Raw genomic sequence first — 22374 nt, 5'->3', positions numbered from 1 at the left:
GTCACTGAACCCCTCCCATCCCCCAAAGATGTGAAAGAAACAGTACATATCAGCCTCTAATACAGCTACAGATATGGGAAATCCTAGCAGAGCAGCAAGAAGGTGTCTGGAGTAGCCTGGTGGGTGGTATAGTGGACTGTAGAGAGAGGGATCCAGGCCCATATCCCACCCTATCTACTATATTTATGGTGGAAAGCATGAGCCCACCAAAACTCATCAAAAATCTACTGTATTGCCATAGAGGTAACACCTGCAGCCATAAGGGCTATAGTGGGTATAGTAGGTTCGGGGGGAGTTTTGGAGGGCTCACCATACATTATAAGGGGATTGTGGTAAAATGTGTACTTTGCATCCTTTATGTGAAATTCATTGCAGTGTCCTCTAAAGTGCCCCAACTGCTCTGTTGGCATATCTGTATGGCCAGTCCATTAAAATGCTGACCCTTCCCACATCCAAATGGGCTTGTTTTGGACGTTTTAATTTTTTTAAATGGCCAAAAAAGATAGACATCCTAAAGGCATAAAAGTTCTAGAAAAGTCATTTTCAGGGAAAAAAAGAGATGTCTTGCAGTTTTGAAAATAGTTGTTTTCCCAACCTCACTTTTGGATGTCTTTGTGGAAACATCCAAAATTGACTTAGACATCCTATCAAAAATGCCCCTCTTTTTGTCATAACTGTCTCAATCTTACAGAGAGCTAAATCTCAGTGCAGAAGTGGGAGACACGTTATTTCTGAGGGGGCTCTGCAAAAAATAGACACAGAATACAGAATAGGAAAAGAGCCATAATAAAGCAGTTTCTAAAACAGAAACATGAAATCCCAGGCACTAAGGTGCAACTTTTAGGCAGTATGATGACCTGGTGAATGGGATTTGTTGAGCTCTTCTATATAGCACTATAAATGAAAGCATGGGGGAGGGGGGTGTTGAGATTTGTTGAGGTCTGCTATACGAGCACTAAATATGAAAGCATTGGGTGGAGGGGGAGAGTTGGTCAATACTTGCAATTACAGTATATACCTGGCATAGTGCTGGAGTTGACCGGATAAAATTATAAGCTATCAAATTCAGAAGACGATTGCTGGTAAAACTGTACTCCTGAGTCTGGCTAAAAAGTTAACTGGTTAAGAAGAGGTGGAATTGGAGGTGGGCCAGAGGTACAGTATTCCTTTTAATCAAATAGCATTGATATTAATCATTATCAGGTTAAAGGTAACTGGTTAAACTGGACCATACAAATAGCAGTTCTAAGTTAACCAGAAAGCATATCCAGTAGTACCTACTTTAACTAGTAATGTCTCTGAATATCTAGTTAAAGTTAACTTTAATTGGACAAGGTGCTGCTGAATATTGACCTTGTTCCTGTGGTCATTCCCAGGTGGCTAGAATCAACTCCATTAGTCTTCCCTGGAGTGTGACATACACTAACTGAAATTTCCATTCCTCTCACTTGATTCTAGCATATGATGGGGGTTCAGATGGTGCTACAGCTTGCTCATTGCTCTTGTATGTATCATTCTTTTCATGCTATGCTTTCTTGCCTGTCTTTCTTACACGTTATTTTTTCTTTGGCAAAAGATCTTAAAGTTTGGCGCACTGACCCTGGGTCCATCTTTGACCTCGATCCTCTTGAAGATAATATCCAGTCTAGGAGTCTTCATATGCTTACTGGTATTATTAAAATCATAACATTATTTCTGTAATAATCTTTAGAAGCAAACTAAGGGGGGGGATTTATGAAAGGGTGTTAAGCGTGTTAGCACATGCTAATGCGTGAGCAGCACACACAATTGCATTAGTGCTTGACAACCACTAAAGACTCCCATAGGAATATAATGGGCACCTCTAATGGTTAGCATGTGCTAACGCGATTGCACATAGTAAAGATTTAACGCCCTTTCATGAATTCCTCCCTAAATGTCTTTCTGTTCAGACATGCAATTATATGTCTAGTGTACCTGAAAGTAACCTGCCTTGAGCTGCAACTGAAAAAGGCATGAGTCAAAATTCAAATAAGAAAAAAATAAATAAAAAAGGCACACCTTTACAAATGTGAAGACTTTTGTGCTTTATTAAGAATAAACATTCAGAATTATTTTATAAAGGCACATTTGGTACCTGTGCTGCTTTAACAAACAAGTGCTTTTTTGAAATTTTAAATTGGTATTTCCATTTGGTTACATCCCTTGGTCCTTTCCTGGCTCTTCTTTCTTCTGGTTCACCTTGGTGACCTGTGCAGGATATACCCTCTCTCCCTTTATTGATACAGCTCTGAAAAACTTGCTCAATGCGTTAAATATGTATTGGTAATTTAACTTGTGAATGTCAAATGATTTTGGCTATTACATATATCCTACCAGTCTATGGTTTGCTTTTCTATTACTTTTGATTTATTATACGAGGGTCATTTCATAAAATGTTTTTTGGGTTTTTTCAAGTATTTCTTTACAATCCTTCAATATAGTCTCCCTGCTTTGCAATGACCGAGTCCCAAGTTTCAAGTTTATTATTAGGATTTTATATACCGCCTATCAAGGTTATCTAAGCGGTTTTCACAATCAGGTACTCAAGCATTTTCCCTATCTGTCCCAGCGGGCTCACAATCTATCTAACGTATCTCTTCCAGAGATGCCAAACAATATCCACGCATAGGTTGTTTCAACTTTGGAAAAAGGTCAAAGTCTGGTGGTCTCATGTCTGGACTGTAGGGAACATGAGGTAACACCTTCCAGCCGTATTTGTGTAGTTTCTCATTGACATTCCCTATGTGCGGGCGAGCGTTGTCGTGAAGTATGATTGTCTCAGCCAAGAGCAACTGAGGTTGGGTTTTGTGAATTTTTCTGTGCATTTTTTTTTGCAAAAAATCATGATAATACACTGGAACTTTGGCTGTGGTGATGATGATGCCTTCATGATCATAAGCAAAAATCATCATTTGTTTGACTTTTGATTGAGCTCATCAAAATTTTTTTGGTCGTGAGGAAGATGGAGCTCTCCACTCGTCATTGAAAAACTACGCGAATAGTCCACCAGACTTCAACCTTTTTCCAAAGTTGAAACAACCTATGCGTGGACATCGTTTTGCATCTCTGGAAGAGCTTTCTTCCGCCGGTACCTGAGCCATTCGGCAACTGAACAAAACGGTGTCTTGGATGGAATAATGAAGCTTCCCGGACATTGGGACTTGGTCATTATAAAGCAGGGAGACTATATTGAAAGATTGTAACGAAATGCATGAAAAAAATATAAAACATGTAAATTTTTAAAAATAGTGTGCATTATTTATGAAATGACCCTAGTAATTTGCCTTGATTTGCATTTGTGAAAATGGCAAACTCATTAAATTTTAATAAATGATGAACAATACTTTTAGAGCAAGAGTAAATTTTTTGCAAGAGCATTTGAGCTGTACTGTGGGGTCACTGTAGGAGTCTATTTTATGTGCCAGGTTGCCTTTATCAAATATGCATATGAGGAAAAGTTGAAAATGGCTCTCCATTTAACCCAGCAGTTCAAGACAAATTTCTGTTGCTTCTTCTGTCTGCTTCTATTGTTTCCAATCTTTTACTTTAATGCTGCTTTCAGTCATGCAACCATTTGCTGTTATGTCCTTTTCCTCCTTCTTAGAAAAAGCAAGTCGTTATAGTAAACAACGTCGTTACTCTGGGAGTGTAGCTGACATGAGTCTGTGGGATGACAGGTCAGAACTGTCTGAGATGAACCCTAGTTTTTCCTACTGCAGTGAGGGAACAAGGCCATCAGACGAAGGAGGTATCCATGGATTCCTGCCTTTTCCACTAACACCACGTGGGCCTTAAGCTGAGAAGGCCACTATTAGTTCTAGCAAACTTATTAATTGCACAAAATACCACATATGTGTCTGTTGTGCACACTTCCCTTGTGTATTCACTCATCTTCACTTTTTAAAACTTATGGCTTGGTTTGCTGTCCAAAAATTTTTCCCATGTTGCAAAAAAGAATGCATTTGAGTTGAAGTTGCTAAATAGTAAATTTAGAACAAATCGGAGAAAATATTTCTTAATTTAGGGGTCCTTTTACTAAGGCACGCTCGCTAAATATTAGTGCATGCTAACGCGTGCTAATGCGTCCATTATATCCTATGGACGCATTAGCACGCGCACTAATTTTTAGCATGCGCTAAATCGGCTACCACACCTTAGTAAAAGGACTACTTAGGGGCCCTTTTACAAAGGCGCACTAAGCATTTTAGCGTGTGTTTAGTGTGCGCTAACACAATGTACGTGCTAAATGCTAACGCGTCCATGGGATAACATGCATTTAGCGCATGGTTAGCGCGTACTAATAATTAGCACATGCTAAAAACCATAGCGCACCTTTGTAAAAGGACCACTTAGGGCCTCTTTTACAGCGCCACGCTAGCAGCTGCCCTGTGCTAATGGCCCCGAAGCCCATAGAGATTTAAAGGGCTTCGGGGCTGTTGCCGCACGGCAGACGCTAATGCGGCTTTGTAAAAGAGGTAGTTAATGTGTAATTTAACTCTGGAATATGTTTCCAGAGAATGTGGTAGAAACAGATAGGAACTTATCCAACCTTTTTAAAACTGCTAAAAGAAGGGGCCACAAGCCATTATTAAGGTGGAAAAAGCTACTACTTTTTTTTTTTTTCAAGAACAAGTATTATAAAATCAGTTTTACTCTTTTGGTATATTGCCAGGTACTTGTGACCTGGATTGATCAACATTGAAAATTGGGCTCAGTGGACCTTTGGTCTGTCCCAGTATGACAATGCTTATATTCCTATGTTCTTATGGCACATGTATAGTTTGTTTTGCATGCCTCACAACTTTGCAGATCAAAGTCTTTGTAATTATTGCACTTTCACAGAAGTGATTTCCAAGTGCACCTGTGCCTTTAGCTACATGCTGACTATAAAGGAGTACAGTAATTTATAACAGGTTACGTGGGTTGAGAGGGCAAATAGGTGCTGGTTTGGAGCCTATTATAAAGACACACCTATGTGTCTTGATAAAATACCAGCACAAATTTTGCTGAATGTGCATAAATAGAAGCCATGAACATTTTTTTGCCTCCTTGGAAGTAGGAGTAAATGTTCATGTATCAGGTTATGCACATGAACTGTGACTCTGCTCCTGAACATGCCTACAGCAGGGTTGAATAAAAGTACATGCATTTTAATCATTATCTATACATGTATGCAGGCAGTAAAATTAGGTGCACATATTTGCATATATGTATGGAAAGGCCTTTATAAAATTGCCCCATGGAGAGTATGTGCATATATGCAGTATATGTAGGTTAAATGCCTCATATAAATTTACCACAAAACAAAAACCAGAATACAGATAAAAATTATATTTAAAAATATGACTCAGTCAGACCTATTTCGGCAAAGAAATGCTTGCATTAGGGGTCACGGGCACAACTAAAAACAGAATAAATAAATAAAATATGAAAAATATGAATAAATGCAACCAATAAAAAAAATTAAAAATACATAAAATGAAGAGATGTGAGTATACTTTTTAACTTTTGTTTTTAATTTTAATTATAAACATTCATTAGTCAACACATAACTAGTAGACTATATATAATGAGAATTCCAGACTATGCAGTCAACAAAAGGTAATAACATTTGATCAATAAATATAACAGCTAATAGTACAAACAGCATATGTTGTGGCCTTGGCTTAATAATACGTAAAGGTAGACAATATATAAAGCCTTATTAATAAAGTCGAAAACACACGACACAAATAGAAATAATCTCATACCTGATAGAGCGTGTCACCTCATACAACCACAGATGAGAGGCTACAAGAGATCGAAAACCAATTGTATAAAAATATTAACGATATACCAATACATAATCAAATAAATAGCCTGATAACAAAAAGAAAAAAAGGAAGAAAGAAATGAGAAAGAAAATGTATAAAGGGGAGAGAGAAGAAACGAAAGAAGGGAAAGAAAGAAAAAAGAGAGAGGCAAAAAATAGAGAAAAAGAAAAAAGTAGAGTAGGGGGTGATAGGAGAAATGGGGAGGAGGGAGGAAGGTTGAGGAAAAAGGGGGGGGGAAGGAGAGAAAGAAAAAAGGGGGAATGGAGGGTGAAAAGGGGAAGGAAAGAGAGGAAAGGGAAGAGGGAAGATAAAAACTTCAAACATGGTTCTATGAATTAGCAAGTGAATGAATGAACACTTAGGGCTCCTTTTACGAAGGTGCACTAGCATTTTTAGCGCATGCGCTAGCCTAAAAACTACTGCCTGCTCAAGAGGAGGCAGTAGCAACTAGCATGCACTATTCTGCGTGTTAAGGCCCTAACGTACCTTCGTAAAAGGAGCCCTTAATGATCTTGAATATTAGCTTAATCAAGAGAAATTGTGCCCCTCAAGCAGGTATAAATGTCCATGCCTAGATTATTTAAGTATGTGCCTAAGTTACCCTATTTTATAATATATGGGCCCAATATTCAGTCAGTGGTGATTTGGGTTTTGCTGTCATCATTGGCATTAAATCTGGAAATTCCATGCTGGGTCATATCTGGGCATCAACATTGTGGAACTAACTAATATATAGTTGATTAAATGCAACATTCAGCACTTATCTGGCTATGAATTGCCACATAAAGTGCCCTTCTTGCAAAGCTGCAGGAGTGCTTTCCATGTGGCAAATGCGAGACAGCCCATTCAGTTCCTATGGACTGCATTGCATTTGCAGTGGAGGGAATCACTACCATGACTTTGTGAAAGGAGTCCAAAGATAGGACTGACTTTTATGCAGTCCTGTTTATACATTTAACCTGGTTGGTTAATTTCTGAATATCAGCAGTTAACCACCCAAGTGCTGATTCTGTCCTAAGAATCCCTCCCTCCCCCACAATAGATTATTTTGAGTTTTACATTAACTTGCTATTTTCAGCATGGCTATCAGGTTAAGTGCCGCTGAAAATGTGCAGGTAATTTAACAGGCCAGGAACCATTTCTGCAGGTTAAATCACATTGAATATCTACTCCTATCTGTGTACTTGTGAACTCTGCACATGTCCAGGACCTTCACATCATTGTGCTCAGAAGCGTAGTAAGGGGCAAGGGGGGAGCAGTCCACCCCGGGTGCCATGTTGGTGGGGGTGCTGGTACCCTTTCTCTTCTCTGCGCCAAACGTGCGCCTCCCCTTCCCTCATACCTCTAATTGTTCACTGCCACGAGCAACAACTTCAATGTGCTCCTCGTGACTGCATCATCTCTTCCACTGATATCACTTCCGGGTGCTGCATACAGGAAGTGACATCAGAGGGAGAGAAGACGGGGTGACAAGGTGCGTGCTGAAGTTCTTGTTGCTTACAGCACTGAACAACTAGCAGGGATGTCAAAGTCCCTCCTTGAGGGCCGCAATCCAGTTGGGATTTCAGGATTTCCCCAATAAATATGCATTGAAAGCAGTGCATGCACATAGATCTCATGCATATTCATTGCGGAAATCCTGAAAACCCAACTGGATTGCGGCCCTCAAGGAGAGACTTTGAGATCTCTGAACTAGAGGTACAAGGGAAGGGGGGGGAAGTAGGGGGTGGAGAGGGTGCGGGCGCCTCTCACCCTAGTTACACCACTGATTGTGCGTATTCTTATGCTGGATGGAATTTCATAACAGGCTATTAATGTGCACATGTGCCCATATATGCATGAAAATGACTTTATAAAATTGCTCCCTATAATTCCCGACTCCCAACTACTACATCAGTCAGTAGCAGTGGTTGTGTCTCTCAGGCCAGATCTTTGAGATTTAACTCCTGCAGGAAAAGACGCTAACGTATTACACTTCCCCCTCCCCATTTGCGGCTTTGACACTTGCGATTTCACATATTCACGATTTTTGGGGAGGAGGGGGAACCCCCATAGTATAGCACGTTCCCGCCTCTCTCCAGCCTCCCCTCCCCTCGGCATCCTGGCCTTACCTGGTGCTCTAGCGGGCTTTCGGGGCAGGAGCGATCCTCCTACGCTTCTTCCCCATGTAGATTGCCAATAGGAAATGGCTGCCGTGAGATCCTGTCGTAGTCTCGAGAGACTACGGGAACTCACGGCAATCATTTCCTATTGGCGATATGCACGGGGCAGGAGTGTACGAGGATCACTCCTGCCCCGAAAGCCTGCTAGACCACCAGGTAAGGTCAGGATGCCGGGGGGAAGGTGGGAGGGAAGCGGGGGTGGGACAGAGCCGGACGAGAAGATATTCGCGATTTTTCCCTATTCGCAGTCCGGCTCTGCCCCATCACCCGTGAATATCGAGGGAGAAGTGTAGATACAGATGGTAAGGAAGTTTTCATTCTGCAGTGTTCACTTCCAGACTAGCCATATATGAGCTGCAACAGGAAACAGGAAAGCTCTGTTCTTTGAGAGTACAGTATACCCCTCACCTTTCAACCTTGTTACATAACATCGAGGAATGAGTTTTTCATCTCATTCAATTGATTCATGTTGCCTATGAGACATCTTACAGAACTACAGCAATGTCACTCATAACTCTTTAAAAAATAATAAGGGTAGACTCTCAAATCACAGCCAGATTGGAAGTGCAGATGTTTAAGCTTGCTTGAAAGCAGATATAAATGTCACTACGTAATTTACCAATGTGCATTTGCTGCTTAACTTGAGAAATGGGTGGTGATTAAAGCAAACCCCATAGAAGAGTTTTTATACCTTAGGTTCTTAATTGGGTCCCCTTCGACATTCAGAGCCGGATTCTATAAACGGCACCTGTAGGCACTGCTCGGCACGGTTGTTAATCAATTGCTAGATGCTGCTTATAGAATCCCGACGAGTGGCGCTAGGTATGCTTAGGTGTCACTAGGCATCCTAGAGATAGGCGCCGGTATATTAGGCCATGTTTTACTTTGCCTAATTTACCAGCACCTAACTTGGATGCCTAAAGTCAACCAGGCCTGTTCTCTGCCCCCAACCATGCCTACGTTTTACTTGGGCATAGTTAGGCATAAGAGGATGCTTCGACTTAGGTGGCGTTAGGCATCCTATGAGTTCAGTGCCCGAAATTTTAATTGTTAATTTTAAATTTTTATGATTGACTGGAAACTGGTGTGGTCAAGTGTTGTAAAATCAATATCCGTATTCATTTTTAATGTTTAATACCCAGTCTGAACAAGCAGGTCAAGGTGGTTTACAAAATCAGTAGTATGTGTATGCTTGAAATCTTTTGGTGGCCCTCAGAGCTTTCTCATATTCACACTGCGGCACTTTAAATGAAGATGGGATACTGGGATAGATGGACCATTGGTCTGATCCAGTAAGGCTATTGTTATGTTATTATGTTGGAGACCTCCGGCCTAGAAAATCCACAAATGTAAGAAAATGAAGGTACAGCCAGATATAAAAGGAGGCCTGCAGTGTTGTTGCAGGGAGGAAAACTGGCCAAACTGTATTGATCTTACAGTGTTCCCTTTTACAAAGCCACGCTAGTGGCTGCCACTTCGGTAACTGCCCTGAAGTCCATAGAGATTTAAAGGGCTTTGGGCTTTTTCCACACAGGTTTGTAAAAGGGATGGGGGGGGGGGGTTGCTATGTATGTTATCTTGGAAACCGCTGAGACTCCAGGCGGTATATTTTTTAAATAAATATTGTAGCCTATACCTGTGTCTTTAACATTTTTTATTTTGCTCTTATTTTATTGAAATGTGTAGCTCCTGTGCTTCCTGGGGCATATCATCAGAGTCAGCCCCAGCAAGGATATGGATATATGCATCAGACCAGTATGTCTTCCATGAGGTCAATGCACTCACAGCCCCATTCACCAAGCTTGGTAAGTATCAAATTAAAGAGCTGCTGTTTTCTACACTGAGCTGTACAATAAGGAAAGAGCAAAATCTATCGTACCTACATAAAGATGACACCTGCGCATAAGGGTTATTGTGGTGGTGTACAGGTGGGTACAGTAAGTTTTGGGTGGGCTTTGGAGAGCTCATCGTACAGTATAAGCAGGTTCTAGTGACAAGTGTACCTGGGAATTTTTCCCTCACTGCAGGACCTCCTAGAGTGCACCTCTGCTCTGCTATCTGTATGGATGTATAGCAGCAAAGGGCATAAATAGGGATAAGGCCAGTCTCTTTCAACTGAAAGGAAACTCCAGGGTGAGAGGGCATGGGATGAGGTTAAGAGGTGATAGGCTCAGGAATAATCTAAGGATGGGGCCGGATGGTGTACATCCGAGGGTGCTGAAGGAACTTAGGGAAGTTCTGGTAGCTCTGTTGATTGACCTTTTCAATGAGTCTCTAGAGTTGGGAGTGGTACTGGAGAAGGGCGGATGTGGTCCCTATCCGCAAAAGTAGAAGTAAGGAAGAGTAGGGAATTATAGGCCGGTAAGTCTGACTTCTGTGGTAAGCAAATTAATGGAAATCCTTTTAAAACAGAGCATGGTGAAGTTTCTGGAATCCTGTGGATTACAGGACTGGAGGGAATATGGATTCACTAGAGGTAGGTCTTGTCAGACAAATCAGATCAATTTCTTTGACAGGGTGACCAGAGAATTGGATAGAGGTTTGCGCCTTTGACAATGTTCCACACAGACGTCTAATAAATAAACTGAGTGTCCTTGGGATGGGACCCAAAGTGACGGGCTGGGCCAGGAACTGGTTGAGTGGAAGGCGACATAGGGTAGTGATCAATGGAGATCGCTCTGAGGAAAGAGATGTTGCCAGTGTTGTGCCTCAAGGTTCTATTCTTGGGCCTGTTCTTTTTAACATTTTTATAAATGATATTGCTAAAGGGTCATTAGGTAAGATTTGCCCATTTGTGGATGATACCAAAATCTGCAATAGAGTAGACATGCCAGATGGTGTGAACAACATGAAAAAAGACCTGGCAAAGCTTGAAGAATGGTCTGAAATTTGGCAGCTAAAATTTAATGCTAAGAAATGCAAGATCACACATTTAGGCTGCAAAAACCAGAGGGAACAGTATAGTTTAGGGGGGGTGAAGAACTCATGTGCATGACAGAAGAGCGGGACTTGGGTATGATTGTAAAATGTGATAATCTTAAGGTGGCCAAACAGGTTGAAAAAGTGACAGTGAAAGCTAGAAGGATGCTGGGTTGCACAGGGAGAGGTATGGCCAGTAGGAAAAAGGAGGTATTGATGCCTCTGTATAAGACTCTGGTGAGACCTCATTTAGAATGTTGTGTACAAATCTGGAGGCCACACCTTCAAAAAGATATAAAAAGGATGGAGTCGGTCCAGAGGAAGGCTACTAAAATGGTGTGTGGTCTTCATGATAAGGCATACCTAAAGATCTCAATCTGTATACTTTGGAGGAAAGGCGGAAGAAGAGAGATATGATAGAGTCGTTTAAATACCTACATAAATGTGCATGAGTCAAGTCTCTTTCATTTGAAAGGAAATTCTGCAATGAGAGGGCATAAGAGGTGATAGGTTCCAGAGTAATCTGAGGAAATACTTTTTTACAGAAAGGATAGTAGATGAGTGGAACAGTCTCCCGAAAGAGGTGGTGGAAATAGAGACTGTGTCTGAATTCAAGAGGGCCTGGGATAGGCACGTGGGATCTGTCAGAGAGAGAAAGAGATAATGGTTACTGTGGATGGGCAGACTAGATGGGCCATTTGGCCTTTATCTGCCGTCATGTTTCTATGTTTCAAGCATAAGTACTGGTCAGCTTATAGTGTTAGTAAAGAAATATTATAATGAAAGGAACTTTATATATTAGAAAAGAATTTGAGAAATGTTTTGTTTTTTATTATAATTTTTTCATAGGAAAGAGTCTTCAGTGAAATCAATGTGCTTTTTTATTCTGGATTGTGCATAAGGCTAGTATAATGTCCAATGTCAGAACTCCTTTACCTTATTTTAGTAAGAATTTATATCATGCTTGTCATTAATCAGTTTTATAATTAAATGTAAACAGGAAACATCTCAGTGCTACTTTTCTCTTGTTACTTGTGTGCATTTTGGATAAGCATGAAAAGATGGTAATCATGATTTTTTTTTTACATATCCTCACAGAGTTCCTGTCTGAAAGGATATTTAACTATATCTGCATTGGGAACCTAAACATAACAGAGTTATTGAGAAGTCCTTGTCAAAATGTCTCTCCCAGTTGTCAGCCTATGCAGTTCCTGGAACAGGAGGATAATAATCCCTTGTGGGTTTAGCAGAGGACTGCAAGCTCTGATAATCCCATTGGGTCTCATTGGTTCACATTCACACAACCAAACTTTAGTTTTCTGTTTCAGCTTCAGCCAAAAGCAGGCGATAAGTTTTGGTAGCAGTTTTGGTTTTAGCTGAAACTGAAAAAGCCTCTAATCTATATATATAAAATCGGAGGTATGTATGTGTGTATGTATGTGTGTGTGTATGTGCCGCGATCACGCAAAAACGGCTTGACCGATTTGAACGAAACTTGGTATGCAGATCCCTCACTACCTGGGGTGATATGTTCTGGGGGTCTCGCGGCCCACCTGCATACGTGGGCGGAGCTACAAACTGAAAATCAGATTTCACCCATTCATGTCAATGGAAAAAATGTAAAAAGCTGCCAATTCAAAAAGGCTTGCCCGATTTGAACGAAACTTGGTATGCAGATCCCTCACTACCTGGGGTGATATGTTCTGGGTGTCTCGCGGCCCACCTGCACACGTGGGCGGAGCTACAAACTAAAAATCAGATTTCTACCATTCATGTCAATGGCTAAAATGTAAAAAGCTGCTAACGCAAAAACGGCTTGCCCGATTTGAACGAAACTTGGTATGCAGATCCCTCACTACCTGGGGTGATATGTTCTGGGGGTCTCGCGGCCCACCTGCACACGTGGGCGGAGCTACAAACTGAAAATCATATTTCTACCATTCATGTCAATGGCTAAAATGTAAAAAGCTGCCAACGCAAAAACGGCTTGCCCGTTTTGAACGAAACTTGGTATGCAGATCCCTCACTACCTGGGGTGATATGTTCTGGGGGTCTCGCATCCCACCTGCACACGTGGGCGGAGCTACTAACTGAAAATCAGATTTCTACCATTCATGTCAATGGCTAAAATGTAAAAAGCTGCCAACGCAAAAACGGCTTGCCCGATTTGAACAAAACTTGGTATGCAGATCCCTCACTACCTGGGGTGATATGTTCTGGGGGTCTCGTGGCCCACCTGCACATGTGGGCGGAGCTACAAACTGAAAATCAGATTTCTACCATTCATGTCAATGGCTAAAATGTAAAAAGCTGCCAACGCAAAAACGGCTTGCCCGTTTTGAACGAAACTTGGTATGCAGATCCCTCACTACCTGGGGTGATATGTTCTGGGGGTCTCGCATCCCACCTGCACACGTGGGCGGAGCTACTAACTGAAAATCAGATTTCACCTATTCATGTCAATGGAAAAAATGTAAAAAGCTGCCATTCTCACAGTAATTCAAAAACGGCTTGACCGATTTGAACGAACCTTGGTATGCAGATCCCTCACTACCTGGGGTGATATGTTCTTGGGGTCTCGCGGCCCACCTGCACACGTGGGCGGAGCTACAAACAGAAAATCAGATTTCACCCATTCATGTCAATGGAAAAAATGTAAAAAGCTGCCATTCTCACAGTAATTCCAACTATCTGGGGTGATATGTTCTGGGGGTCTCTCGGCCCACTTGCACACGTGGACGGAGCTACAAACAGAACATCAGATTTCACCCATTCATGTCAATGGAAAAAAAGTAACAACAGTCCAAACTCCACTCATGTGAAGGTGTCTCAATTCAGTCCAAACATCTCTCTTCTACTGAGCTAGTTATTTCAATAATGTGAAAACAAACTTTCTTATTGTGCAGGAAAAGACCTCAGAGATAAGGAAAACTATGCTTCATAATCTCATTGACAGTCACTGCCAGCTTGCTAAGTCGATTATAGCTCTGGCTAGTTAAGTTATAGTGGCCAAAGACAGACCAGCTAAATTTAGCCAGTCAATGCTTAAAATTGGTGGCTATCACATAACTGGCTAGGTTTTAGCCAACTATTTATTTTATTAGGTATTTGTATACTGCCTATCAAGGTTATCTAAGTGGTTTACAATCAGGTACTCCAGCATCAAGCATTTTCCCTATCTGTCTCAGTGGGCTCATAATCTAACATACCTGGAGCAATGAAGGATTGATTTACTTGCCCAGGGTCACAAGGCGCAGTACAGGGTTTAAACCTACAACCTCAGGGTACTGAGGATATAGCTCTAGCCACTAGACCAGTATCTATCTCTGATACCTAACTAATCTGGCATTGTCTACTGCATGGCAACCAGGGTCATTTATAGTATATGGTTTCTTCCCACCCGCTCATACCCCCACTTAACCTCCTCAGAAAATTTGTGCATCTCTTATGCACTGTTCATTCTCTCTATGATTGGCACTAAGGTGGAAAGCAGGATTTTCCCACCCAGTAGTTGCTGCCCTATCTAGAACATGAGAGGACCTGCTGATAATAGCAGAATATATACTACTGGAGGTAAGAGAGAGGCCTTGTTGAATGGCAGTGTAGCCATTGCTGGGTCTACAGCAGGGACAGGAGTGAATGCCATATAGACAAGTACACAGGCTTGCTTCTATACAATTTACAAAAAAATATAAATAAATAAAAAATTAAGTGTGGTAAATATCAGCATTAGTATGTTGGCAGGTCCAGAGTGCAAGCAAAGGATTCTGGGATATTATATTAAAACAATCTGACCCTGAGGAATGTCTACATATAACAACATATGGGCAGGGGCCATTCAGTCTAACAAAAGACCTTTTACTTAGAATGCCATTAAATGACTCCTAAAAGACCAGTACTTAAGATTAACAAAGAACCTTTTGCATAGTACTGAAGAGTTTCCTGCAAAGTCCTGGACTTTCAAAAGATGTGATAAAGACAGGTGCTTAAGGAATTCATACACCAAATGGCTCCAGCTACCAGTTCTTCAGGGGTCTTGTCAATTAAGAGTCATTGTTTCAAACAGATACCAAATTGTGACAGAGGAAGATACTGGAAGTTACCATTTTTAGAAAAAACTCAACCCCAGCCCCCTCTTCTTTCTTGCTCTTTCCTCTCTGCCTCTTTGCACCTATACACCCACCATTCAGACAAACACCCACCATTCATTCAGGCAAGGCACAGCTTCTTTCTTCTCTGCTCTCTTATATACCCACACACATACATACACCCCTCCTTAGCCATTATCAGAACAGCCACATTTTCTTATACTCCCATAAAGCAGCTCTAAATATAATTTATACTCTATTTGTAAAAGCCTATTCCTATAAAACATAATTTTTATGTACCACCTGGCTCTTGTTTCATCATTTTACTTCCCACTTCCCCTGAGGCCTGAACCCGGGACCCAAAATAAATTAGACAATACAAAAATAAAAAACACAAAACATTACATTTGGGAACTAGTATTTAGCCAGTCAAACATGATTTAACTGGTCAGGAGCCATTCCTGGCCAGCTAAATAGTGCTGAATATCAGGCAGAGTAAGCTTAAGAATTTTGATAATCTTGAACTGGCTTTTAGGCTTCACAAAGTATCAAATTACTAATAACTTCAATTAAGTCACTGTATCTGTAGTATTAAGTTGGATGGTACCTCACTATCAGACACATGGATACACATGCTTAACAACCTATGCTACATCTTGTAACCACACTGCAGCCCTAGGCCGGGGCTCAACAGCGCTCTAAGTGGTTACTGACAAAAGTACACTAGCGTGTGACCCGGACTGGAGTCACCCTGCAGGTTTTCCACAGAACTTAATCAATAACTCAAACACGGTGGATAGAATGACAAAAGTGAAAACTTTACTTGTTCAAAATAGAAGTAAAAAACGGCATGCAGTTCAAAGTAATCAACCAATGTCCCAACTGGAAACAAAATAAAGCCTGAGGGAAACTCCGACAGCCTTCAGGATTTGTATTCCTCAAGAAACAGTTCTCTCTGCGTCCTGCACTCTCACAGAGCAGCTTTATATTACAACTTTCTTTTCTTACAAGTCTGCTCCTCAGCAGCACTCAGGTAAGTTCATAGCTTTCAACAGTTCCCAGAGATAATCTTGTTCATTCCAATTCTCTAGGCAAACATACAAAAATAAAGCCTCCAGTCTGAAAACTGTAGCAGGGCTGGGTAAAGAGGAGTCCATTAAGTTTGCCATCAAAAGCACACAAAACCGCTTTCAAACTTCCCTCCCAGGTGTTGGCAAACTTCTCCCCACTCACTCTTAGCTTCAAACAATTGTCCAGAACAGAAAATACTTTGTCAGTGACTAGGAGCAGGAAAAGGAACCTAGCCACAAAAATAAGAGAAAAAAAAAACCTCACAGTGATTCAGCACAGGCTGAACGAACTGTTATTCCCACATCCATGGGTTCCACAGCTCCACATACTTCTTCTGGTGGAAGCTCCATTTGTACCTCCATGGCAGCCTCCTCATCAGCTACTGGCAATTCTGAGGACATTCCTGCTTCCTCAACCTCCATAGGGTCACAGCCATTACCACTGCTTAAGCCAGGCAGGTTCTCAGTGGGGAACACCCTAAGTTTCTTCCCTAACCTCCCTGTCTGCTTGTTCCAGACTGCTGGCTTTTCTAAGGCAGGGACACGCCCTGCCCTGCCTGAGCCAGCAGGGGTCTGCTTCCCCCTCTGGCTCCCCCAGTGGTGACCTAGATACTGGTTTCCCTGTGAGTTCCTGGTTCTGCTGAGTTCTTGAGGTGCGTGACAAGTATTCTTAGCCCCTGAGTCTGACTGGTTAGTAGGCTCGTGGAAATCCACATAGTGACTAGACTGGGTCCTGGCAACCCCTTTCCGGGTTTCCTATCCTTCCTTCTAGCTTTCTCTGGGACCGGAAGAGGTTGTGGAGGAAACCACCATTCCAAGATTTAAGGGCAAGTTGGATGCATATCTTCTTGAAAGACACATTGAATAACTAAGGTATTCGCCAGGGTAGACCTGGCTGGGCCTCTGTGTGTGCGGATCGCCGGACTAGATGGACCCATGGCATTTCTTATGTTCTTATGTTCTTGGCAGGCACAGTGCCTGGCTGGTCACAATCTAAATCAGCATCTAAGTATTTACCACACAGGGATGCCATATCACATGGCACCATGATATATGCAGTACCAGATTACTCATATGTGGTCCAAACATATAAGTAAATAAAGATTAATGTGCAATGTACTCCCACTAAACACACCCTCCCTCCATATCGCAGTACCCCATATTGATGAAGTACACAGGCCCATTCCATTTTTCCAACCCCCTGCCCCTCCTTGATCAAAGTAGTCCACCCCCTGGCATACCATTTTTGATTATCCTAAACTTCCCTGATCAGCTAAATCAAAAAAGACTCCTCTTTCAGCACTAAGCCCTGTCCACAAGAAGACCACAGAACCCACCCCCTGGCCCTTCTGTGATCCCTAAACTTTACCCAGAGGTGATTGTTGGTGGTCAGTGGGCTGGGGCAGGAACAATTCTTCTCTGCTACTACCACAGCCTACTGCACCACCAGCAATGAACTCTGGGTAAAGTCTGGGTGTGATAAGCGGCTGGGAGTGCTGGGCAAGGGTTCTGTGGGTTCCATGTAGGTAGGGTTAGTGGACAATTTTTATTGAAGAGCTGTACGAGGGTGAGAGCTTGGATGTTGGAGTAGGAGGATCAGATGGGGACATTGAAAAGTTTAGAGTAAAGAGCTGTAGTCCTTTACCGCTTCCTATATGATATGTGCAGATGAGCCATCGGCAGTTGCGACAAGTAATGGGTAATGACCATGCACTGTCACTGATAGCCATACCTGTGTTCTGCCCACTAAGATGTGTTAATCAGCTGGTGCAGATGTTTGTCATACTAGCTGTTTTAATGTGTATTAGAGGTTAGTGTGGGTTTGCGTTAACTGCTAAGGCCCAGCAAAACTCACACTAGCTGCTTTACATAGCTTAGTAAACATACTGCTTTGATTCTAAGCTCTTCATGGACAGGGAAATACCCAGTGTAACTCATTTTAAACTACTGCTGAAAAAATATGAGCTAAAATGCAAATAAATTAAAAGTAGTACTTTTAAAAACATTAGCATTACAATCACAACTATCAAGATAGCATTACAAGTTAATAGGTTTAATGATAGCTGAGGCACTAAGGGCTCCTTTTATCAAGCCGCGCTAGCGGTTTAAACTGCTGGCCGCACTAGTCGCTAACCCCTGCCTTGAGCAGGCAGTAGTTTTATGGCCAGCACGGGGGTTAGCGCGTGATTAAAGTCACGCGCGCTAACCCCGCTAGTGCGGCTTGATAAAAGGAGCCCTAAATTTGATGACTGGAAAGATTGTACCAAAGTAGATGTAAAAATCTGGTGGAATATAGTCTGTTTTACTAAAAAAATATAAACATCTGTCGGCCAAGAGGAAAGAAGTACTATTTAAACACTTAAAATTGTGGACTCTGCTTTAATTTTGTGGTCAGAAATGTAGCATGAGGATCCTTTTGGTTTTTCTCTCTTTCGGTTGTTTCTATTTTTGCTATTGTAATGGATGTTTTCTGTTCAATAAAGTTGAACAGAAAATCAAAGCAAAACAAGACAAAAAAAAGGCAAAAACAAAAATACCAAGAGAATAGCACTTAGGTAGAATTTTGTTATATACATATGTGAATATATGACAGTATTGTAATGAAATGACTTAAAGAATGACACAGGGAAAGAATTTGTCCCCGTCCCCATGGTTAACTGCGGAGAACCATCCCCGTGTCATTCTGTAAGGAGAGAGGGAAGAATCGGCACAGCAAATGACCACCTTTGCATTGAAGAATGCTGGTCTTGAAGAACTGAGGTTGCGATAGACACTAAAGTATGACACGGGATGGTTTTCCATGGTTATCCGTGGAGACAGGGACAAATTCTGTCCCTATGTCAAATTAATTGGTGACTATCCCCCCTCTTTTTCAAAGACGCTAATTGATTTAGCGCGCGTTAAACGCCAACACGCCTATTATAGTCGCTAGCGTATAGTGCGCACTAAATTAGCTACCGCATCTTAGGGCTCCTTTTATGAAGGCGCGTTAGGGCCCTAATGCGCAGAATAGCACACGCTAAAATGCCACACGCTAGCCGCTACCACCTCCTTTTGAGCTGGCGGTAGATTTTCAGCTTGCGCGCGCTAATCCGGTGCTAGCGCACCTTCGTAAAAGGAGCCCTTAGTAAAAGGATTCATAGGTTAAGTTTATTTTTCTCAGTTTTTGTACCTGTAGAGGGAGACTGTATCCAAAACCTTGTCATTGTGCCTTATTTAAAAATCAAAAGGAATTGACCTCAATTGACCCCCCCTATTTAAAAATAACATATGCATTCTCTTTTTGCAGCTATTAATGCTGATTTCTTTTTTTTTACAGAGAACATACAGAGCTATGTATGACTATAGTGCACAAGATGAAGATGAGGTTTCTTTTAGGGATGGAGATTATATTGTCAACGTACAACCAATCGATGATGGCTGGATGTATGGCACTGTGCAGAGAACTGGGAAATCTGGAATGCTTCCAGCCAACTACATTGAATTTGTTAACTAACCCGTGAATCCTGGTTTTATTTTTCATATTTGCTCTAAACCTAAATATTTTGTGAGGATTCTATCATGAGACACTTTATAAAAAATACTATTACTATTATTTTTAAAACAAATTATCAGAAGATACTTTTAAAACTACATACTCATCACTCATTCTATTGCTGAGGTAATAAGTATGTATCAGAATCAGAGAGGTCCTTTTTTTCTATTTTAAAAAAAAAAAAATCCAAGTTCAGAGGAAAATACTGTTTATACAACATTCTTTGAAAGAAAAAAGTTTTCTGAAGATCTGGTGCTGGTTCTCATAAATAGAAAAAGGTTTCTGTCCATTGGTCGTATGATACTCCCAAACACATCTTCTGTTTCTTTGCTTTGCAAAAGCTTTCAGGGTGTTTCATATGAAATATATACAAAGATGTTTTAGCAGTAGACGCGGGTTATTAAGAGTTGAATACCATTGATTTAAAACTAATAGTTTGAAGGCTGTGTAATACAGTGGAAGTAAGTTGATTACAGGCCTGAGTAAATAAGGATATACATACCAGATACCATACTATGAGCACTAGATGAGGCAATCAGACCATGAGCTGAAAGAGCACTGTATTATGCTGATGTCTCTAGAAATGGTATCTTTATCAACTGGAATATTTTCTTATATACAATAAGGGAGCACATGTTTTTAAATCACTATCTGAACTATAAAAAGTTATATAAAGCATATTTTCCTTAAAGTTATAATAAATTGTATTTATTAGGTTATTTTGCAATTCATTTTGCCTAACAACATTTGTAATCCATGTTTTTAATAATTCTTATTAACTGGAAAAGTTCTCTTTTTAACGCTTGTTTGTTTGTTTGTTTTTTACATCTCATTATAATAGACTGCCATTAATGAAGTCACTAAGTTAACAACATACTTTGGATAAGGGTATTTTGTAGATGTTATCCTACACCTTAGAAAATCTTCTTGAAAAGTTAGCTTGCAAGCACAAATGTTAAAAGCACCAGAAGAACTTGTATTAATAATAGACAGTGTGTCAGAAAAGTATTAATCTTTGGCAGGGAACATTTAAGGCGTTAGCTTTTGCTTAGAAAACTTTTTCTTCTTTCTATAATCTTCGTAGCAGTGGGTATATGTTGTCCACTGGGTTGTGACATGAGGGATAGAATCAATCACACAGCATTGTGGGACACCTCTATGTAGGAGATTTTGTTGTCCCATGGTTGCTGTGAGGATGACTTGCTCTGCAACTCTGAGAGGGGGAAAACTATTTTTTTCATTAGGCTCTAGAGCAAGGGGGTCAAAGTCCCTCCTTGAGGGCTGCAATCCAGTCGGGTTTTCAGGATTTCCCCAATGAATATGCATGAGATCTATTTGCATGCACTGCTTTCATTGTATGCTAATAGATCTCATGCATATTCATAGGGGAAATCCTGAAAACCCGACTGGATTGTGGCCCTCAAGGAGGGACTTTGACACTCCTGCTCTAGAGGATGGTGCTGATCAATGTACCAAGAAGAGCATCCCACTGCAGGGTTATGCTCAGAATTGGAATCAATTGTTATGGCATTTTTTTTCTTTTTCCTGGAGTTTGTTTTTTGCTTAGATCAGGGCTGCCCAAGTCCGGTCCTCAAGATCTACTGGCAGGCCAGGTTTTCAGGATATCCACAATGAACATGCATGAGAGAGATTTGCATACCAAGAAGGCAGTGCAGGCAAATCTCTCTCATGCATATTCATTGTGGATATCCAGAAAACCTGGCCTGCCAGTAGATCTTGAGGACCGGACTTGGGCAGCCCTGGCTTAGATGCTTTATCCAGGAAATAATTTCTTGAGAGAGAAGGGTTACTGATTCCAAGGAAATGAAGTGATGTAGGAATACAGAGATACTGATATTTTTTTCTGAAGTCTTATCCTTTGGATTTGTCTTGGTTTGAAAATTTGCCTTGCTTGTCTGCAAAGCTTCCTTTTTTATCTGGCAATGTTCTGCCTTTTTACTTGGCAGGTTTTTGTTTGAGTTATTTTTCCATTTTACTTACTTGGAGAATTTGTTATACAGTACCTCTTTATCTATTTTTCTAATAGCTTGAAAAATAACACTTGAAAAAAAAAAAAGAAAAACTGAAGTTTTATAAGGCACAGATAAAAATGAAACTAAGGTGTCCTGGAATCCATCAGTAGCTCAAAATAAAAATGACAGACAGAGAGACTTTGTTGCCCCACTGTGCCCAAAATGATTCCTAGCAAAATCCTTTGTTTGGAAAGATATGGCTACGTTGACTGAAATGACTGTGGAATGAATTGAATCAAAACATTCACAGTACAAGACTATAGGAGGGAAGTGAGGCAAATTTAAGATGTCTACATTGTTCAAATGATGAGCAAACTGGGGACATGGCTACTGCCACCCTCTAATAGTAAAGAAAGGTTAGCTATGAAAGTAGCAATGTGCTTGAAATAATCATACAAGGATGCAGTAGTATCAGGAAAGTGGCTGCATGCTTATGAGAGATGAAAGTAGTGGCATTCCTTGAGAAAATTGATGCAATTTCAGATTGTTTAGAGATGAAGCACATTCAAATAATAATAATAAAAATACATACGCAGTAAGAAAGAAAAAGCTTGATCACTGACAAAAGGCATTGTCCAGTACAGCAGTTTTCCTGACACCAGGGAAGCACATTCTATGAAATAATCCTTGTATTAATATACTGAAAGGAGCAGAACTCTCTCTTTAATAGTCTTACTGGCACAGGTTGGGTTTTTGGTTGTTGTTTTTTTTTTTTTTTTTTTTTGCAAAGCTA

The 22374-nt window shown here is 40.9% G+C and overlaps 1 protein-coding gene across 8 annotated transcripts in view; it reads left to right on the top strand.

Moving 5' to 3' along the window:
* Positions 1–20327, top strand: part of NEBL (nebulette) — a 513560-nt gene extending 493233 nt beyond the window's left edge. For 3 of the 8 annotated variants that reach the window (XM_033931315.1, XM_033931316.1, XM_033931314.1), the window contains 4 exons: positions 1577–1669; positions 3626–3769; positions 9683–9801; positions 19393–20327. In XM_033931315.1, coding sequence (XP_033787206.1) covers positions 1577–1669; positions 3626–3769; positions 9683–9801; positions 19393–19569 — 533 coding nt within the window. In that variant the 3' untranslated portion in view covers positions 19570–20327. The remainder of the gene's footprint in view (positions 1–1576; positions 1670–3625; positions 3770–9682; positions 9802–19392) is intronic. The other 5 variants (XM_033931321.1, XM_033931322.1, XM_033931318.1 and 2 more) reach the window with 2 other exon arrangements.
* The last annotated feature ends 2047 nt before the right edge of the window (positions 20328–22374 follow it).

This window comes from Geotrypetes seraphini, chromosome 2 (genome assembly GCF_902459505.1).
Source record: "Geotrypetes seraphini chromosome 2, aGeoSer1.1, whole genome shotgun sequence".
In the NCBI taxonomy this organism is placed as follows: domain Eukaryota; kingdom Metazoa; phylum Chordata; class Amphibia; order Gymnophiona; family Dermophiidae; genus Geotrypetes; species Geotrypetes seraphini.
Note: the sequence above shows the minus strand (reverse complement) of the source record. Positions and strands in the feature narration are given on the sequence as shown.